The sequence below is a fragment of the Polyodon spathula genome, chromosome 2 (assembly GCF_017654505.1).
Source record: "Polyodon spathula isolate WHYD16114869_AA chromosome 2, ASM1765450v1, whole genome shotgun sequence".
In the NCBI taxonomy this organism is placed as follows: Eukaryota; Metazoa; Chordata; class Actinopteri; order Acipenseriformes; family Polyodontidae; genus Polyodon; species Polyodon spathula.
The window spans coordinates 82,179,561-82,185,405 of NC_054535.1; the positions used below are offsets into that span (position 1 = coordinate 82,179,561).

At 37.0% G+C, this 5,845-nt stretch overlaps 1 protein-coding gene across 1 annotated transcript; it reads right to left on the reverse strand.

Moving 5' to 3' along the window:
* Positions 1-932: 932 nt before the first annotated feature.
* LOC121302152 (GTP-binding protein Di-Ras2) lies at positions 933-5,639 on the reverse strand. Its single transcript, XM_041231976.1, has 2 exons — positions 5,491-5,639; positions 933-3,801 (listed from the first exon to the last, which is right to left on the reverse strand). The coding sequence occupies exon 2, from the start codon at positions 3,769-3,771 to the stop codon at positions 3,172-3,174; it is 600 nt and encodes a 199-aa protein (XP_041087910.1). The 5' UTR covers positions 3,772-3,801; positions 5,491-5,639; the 3' UTR covers positions 933-3,171.
* Positions 5,640-5,845: the final 206 nt, after the last annotated feature.

Here is a 5,845-nt window from a genome sequence, read left to right on the forward strand (position 1 = left end):
TCCCCCCCCCCCACACACATATAAGCAATCTTCCCTGCGACGAGGAGTCAGGCCGGCAAGAACACTGCCTATTGGTTTCTCATTTGAGTTACACGTACAGTAGACTGCATTTTTCACCTGCAGAGGGTTCTCCTCGCATCACTTGCTAGTTGGAGATTTCGTGTAATGGGGTGTTCAGTGAAAGACGAAGCACTTTGTTATAAATGTTTGAATCTTAAATGCTTTGTTCTGCTTTCTCATTCTATCCATGCAGGGTTTTTTTTTTTTTTCACGTGAAAAAGAAAATACGTATTTCAATTAAGTGTATGTTGTATTCAATCGTGGAAAATATTGGTATTCATATGACAAATATAACAAATTGTGTTTGTTAATTCCTCTTCTATTTACATTATTCAATAAAGAGACCTACACAAAAGGCAATCCAAGTTGTTTTTATTTACACCCTCCTCCACTCAGTTTGCATATAATCAGATAAAAGATGTTCCATGCTTGCATCTTCCTGGTGACAAATCTCACCTGATTCCATGATGTGATTGTGTTTATAAACATAGCTTAAAAACCACAATGGTTGGCAGAGTAACAAGGCTGAGCTAAATAATTGCAATACAATTATATAAACAGTAAGTGACCTATTTCATTTTCCAGAAGGTGGAATAAATCTTTTGTTCTTTTTGCAGGTGCAGTACAGTGCTGAGGTACATGGAAATCCACCTTGTACTGATAAATTAGCATTTTAGTAAATGCATTCTGTAACACTGCTGTGTATTTGGAGAGTTAATGTTTCATTTCTTTAATCCATCTATAATGTAATAAAGGACATATGACATGAATCTGAAATAAAATAGTAATTTATTCCTTCTCAAAAACACAACACCACTTAATAACACCCATCACCGTTCATGAGAAATGGATGCAGTTGAGGCTTGGATTCATGGTGGGGGAGAGGGGGAGTAAATACAAAAGAAAAAAAAATTAATAACCCAAAACACATTTATTAAATGCATAACTTAATTTATTTCAATGGCATAACACATACAAGATATAACTGGAAAATATATAGAAACTTGTAGGCACACATGAATTATATACAGGCATATAAATAAAACCTTGTAACTCAGATAAATAACACCATTTCAGCTTTTAAAACCAATGCATATCCTTTATAAAATAATAATAATAATAATAATAATAATAATAATAATAATAATAATATAAAAAATAGCTATAGAAATCATGCTTTTGAGCACTTTCCCAGTCCATATAAATGTATCATTTTTTTCTCCTGGAGAATAAATTTCCTAAATGAACCCTATACGTATATTAAATAAAATTGGGTTGTGTTACATAATTTAAAAAGCGTTATCCATTTCACATTGTTGCACATAAATTATATCAGTATTTATAGACAGGTAAGTATCTGGCCATTATTTTTGTTTTAAAGTGACGTTACAAAGACACCCAATGCAACCATACAATTTAGCAATAGAATTATGTAGCTGTTGAATAAACAGGGTCTCGCTGACAATAAAAATATATACATTAGTGTGCTATTCCCCTCAATCTATGAAAATGGCAAGTCCCTTTTCATTTCTTCAGCATAAATAATTCATTTTTCTATTACTCTACTCTTTTGCTTTACAGAGCTATTAAGAAATGCCTTAAGTACATGGAAAGAAAAATGCTATGCAGCTTCACCAACGTTAAGACTGTTTCAGTAAAAGCATATACCTGGTACCCTTACTGGTAGTCAGAACTCACAGAACTATATTGACATTTGGCAGCTGACTAGACTAGAAAACAATAGAAACAAAAGATCTATACAGACACTCCCGGCAACTCATACATTAACTATTCAGGAAGTGTGCTTATAAAATCACGTAACTAATCTATTTACTATTGCTGTTAAATCGAGAACTCCATTCTCTTTAAGCATGTCATCAGCAAAAAGCATACTGATGGACTAAACATCAGCAAATACTTCTTATCACTTACAGCTGTCTAAGACTGCTCTGCTTTTGGGTACTGCCGTCATTTTATATACCAACGTTTGTCGAAAATAAGCCTGTGACAGCACTTTGTTAGTTTAATTTCTACCAAAGCTTCCCTGTTGTTATTGCCAGCTTATGGCTGTGGTTCCCTATTCCCAGAAACTACAGCTCAGTTTAAGTCATAGTCCTTGTCTATCATTGCATTTAGATGCAATGTGTTGCAAATGTTAATCTGTACATGTAAATAAACAAATACATGTGCTTATATTACTTTATCATTCACTTCATGTAAAAGTGGTATTGTTGGTTGCCAAAAAATCCAAAATTACAGCAACTTTCACATATGGCATTGTGTAAAGCATCAGTGCCTCTGCATTTTGGGCATTTTTGTATCTGATAAGCATCAGTAGGGTGGTTTATCACAATTTTCTATTTCCACAAAAAAAAATAAAAACATATTCTTTTTAATGTATGCAGTTGTACAAAATATATATTTGGGTGAAAATAAAAACATTCCAAAAACAATTTGAAAACGAAAGTTCTGAAATCGCCTCCTAAATGACCAGTTATTTACATCTTTCCAAACAGATGCTTATCTCACCAGCCCTTCACAAGTACTGCTATTCTAACCTACCACAGTATTATTGAAAACGATGTAAAAGGTGTTCTAAATCTAACAGATGTTCTTTGTTTCGTTCTGTTCCGTTAAAACAGTTCTAGAAACAGGGTTGCTCTGTTTAGTTTCTCAAACATCTCATCTACTCCTCAGGTCAAAAGTGACTGGTGTTACATTATTTACAGATGGATGGATCACTTCTACACCCCCTTTGATATAACTGGTTCATATAATGAAACAAAAGTGTGTGTGTGTGGGGGGGGAGGGGGTTTGCTGCTGAAAGCTGATATTTTGCATTAGGTCAAACTTGCCCTTGAGTTTATTTTTTCCTCTGTTGCACTTAGCATTATTGATTAATGCAAAGCCTTTCTGTGCAGAGGCAGAGGAAGTGATGCTTATTTTTGTCCTGCATTAAATTAAATAAGGTTATACATAGGATGAGCAACACAGCTCCCATCTCCTTTTAGCTTGATTTAGTACTTTTGTTATTGTTGGTGGTGGTGGTGGTCATCATGGTAACAAAGTTCAGTTATGTGAAATCCACAAAGGTTTGTTTATCTACAAGTTTCACATGACCACACATTTGCCCTTAAGCTTCTCTGTCCTCTTCTGCTGCTTGTTCTTCTTCCCATCAATCTGGAGGCTGACAGTCCTGCGTTTTTCAAGGTTCAGCAGCTCTTGGAACAGCTCCTTGACGTTGTGGTTGGTCTTGGCCGAAGTCTCCATGAAGGCACATTTCCACTTCTTGGCCATGGCTTCTCCATCACTGGTCTCCACCTCACGGTTCTGAGTCTCATCACACTTGTTCCCAACCAGCATGATAGGGATGCTCTCCACGTCCCCTTTGATTTGGCAGACTTGTTCAAATATTGGCTTTAGCTCTTCCAGGGACTGCCTGCTGGTGATGGAGAAGACCAGAATGAATGCATGGCCCTTGGAGATGGACAGGCGCTGCATGGCTGGGAACTGGTGGCTTCCAGTGGTGTCTGTGATCTGCAAGGTGCAGATGCTCTTATCACAGCTGATCACCTGTCTGTAGGTATCCTCAACCGTGGGGATGTAGCTTTCCCTAAAGGTCCCTTTCACGAACCTCAGAACCAAGGAACTCTTGCCCACTCCTCCAGCTCCAAACACCACCACTCGGTAGTCATTGCTTTGCTCAGGCATGATGATTCTTCTGAAAGATTTGGTAATAACCTAGAAAGTCAGAACACAACTATGAATCCTAGGATGCCAAAAGGTGCATTTACTTTTAAGTTTGTGAGTTCAAATCCTTATGGAAAAACTACTAATATGTTCTCAGTTGCATAAATACAGTATTTGTTAATTACAGTAAAGTACAGCAATGAACTGCAGTTCATTGCAGGCATTTTATAATAGCAAAATAAAACACAGGATCAACACAGCAGGTCTTGAGCCTCTATTAAATAAATCAATAAATAAATAAATACGTTTAACTTGAACTGCTACTTGGCATCGTTTGTTTTGTAATTAATTTACTGGGGTAACGTAAGGGCTACACAACCTATTCTTTACTCCTGGGATTTTTATTTTTTATTTATTTTTTTTTTTTTAACTTTAACGTGTTACACATTGTAACGTATTGCTGTAAAATAAGACACACCGGGGCCACGCCCCCTGCCCCTGCTGCTATGTTGTCTCTGCCTGCGTTCTGAACAATACAACTGCTTTTATTACTTTTTGAAAACGAACGAATATCTGAACGAATTTTTAAATTGAGAGAATATCCCAACATGAAAATTCCGTGTTCGTCGCAGCACTAGATTTAAATGAGTTGTAGCAATTCTGGTAATTTAGCATTTAATGACATGGCTTATAAATATCTAACCAGATCTCTTCATCCTGTCAATACCATCTTGCAATTCCATATGGCTAAAAGTGCAGTACACGAGTGAAATAAGAAAGAGGAGTAAAGTGTTATATTTACTCGAGTGAAATACCCCCCAAAAAAAAAAAAAAACTGCCTAGAATAAAAAGTCAAAATGAATATCAAAACAGAGTTAAACGGACGGTTTTAAAGACGTGTACTAATCTACACATGACAGGCACTGTTGACAAGCCTACTGTAGCTTATTTTCTGAATGCTCTGGGACATTTACATCACATTTGGTCTCTTGATATATTTTTGCGGCAGGTTAACAAGAGGAGACGAAATTATTTCAATCACGCGAGGTTATATACAGTGCAATTAAATAATGACGAATATTGCGTCTACAATAAACAAAGCAATCTATTACAAAACAGTTACTGATCCCATCTTTCCTCACACTCGGGTGTCATTTTTTCCGCAATGCCTGTATATACGGAGTATTATAACTATCATTGGTTGCATTACATTTCAGAATATATTTTATTGAAAGAGATGCCGTATGCAAAGGTCATGTGTCGCTTATGGAAGTGACTTGCTTGCGTCTGCGTCTGGAGTAATTAAATCACACCTGCAGACATTGCTGTGCTTTTTACCAGCCGCTGCTTTTGTCAGCCAGGCAAAGCAACTGAACTGAACACATCTGCGTTTTAATACAAAACATAAATCAACACTTTATTTTGACATTGTACGATCACCGCTAGTCTAATAAAATACACTTTGTTCACAGAAATCGCCCGGGTCCATACGGTAGACGAATTGATATACGAATTGCGTAGAATTCTTACATTTTAAAATGACGAGCTAAACTATTATTAAATAAATTTTTTATACAAAGACCATGTCATATTGATAACAGATTCGGTGAAGTAACACAAGCTTAATTACTGTGCTAGACAAATCAGATTGTAATAGAAATACAATACTGTGAAGTTTTATGCTTCATAAGACATAAAAAATATACTAAACGACACAATTAAAGACTCAGAATAACTTACCAGCGCTGTGACAATATTGGGAAATATATATTTTGGCGATTTTAGTCTTCAGGTCTCATATTGCAAGTGTTCCAAATCAACAAATTCGCTTTTTCTTAAGTCGTTCTCACAATTACGTCTGCACTGTTTCCTTCCAAACTCCCCTGCTCCTGCTCTCTCTCTCTCTCTCTCTCTCTGATATTTAAAGGCGCAGACACATGTGGATGGGAGATTTACGCGTGTCAGAGATAACTCTTGTGACGTAGGAGAAAGCTCATTGTCCCCCCCCCCCCCCCCCGCCCCCCCCCCCCCCCGCCCCCCCCCCCCCCCCCCCCCCTTCTGCACTACACCTGCTAAGGGCTCGAGGCAAACATAA

Bases quoted from the DNA above. Each gene is read 5' to 3' on its own strand.
- LOC121302152 (XM_041231976.1), bottom strand. From the start codon at position 3,771: ATGCCTGAGCAAAGCAATGACTACCGAGTGGTGGTGTTTGGAGCTGGA.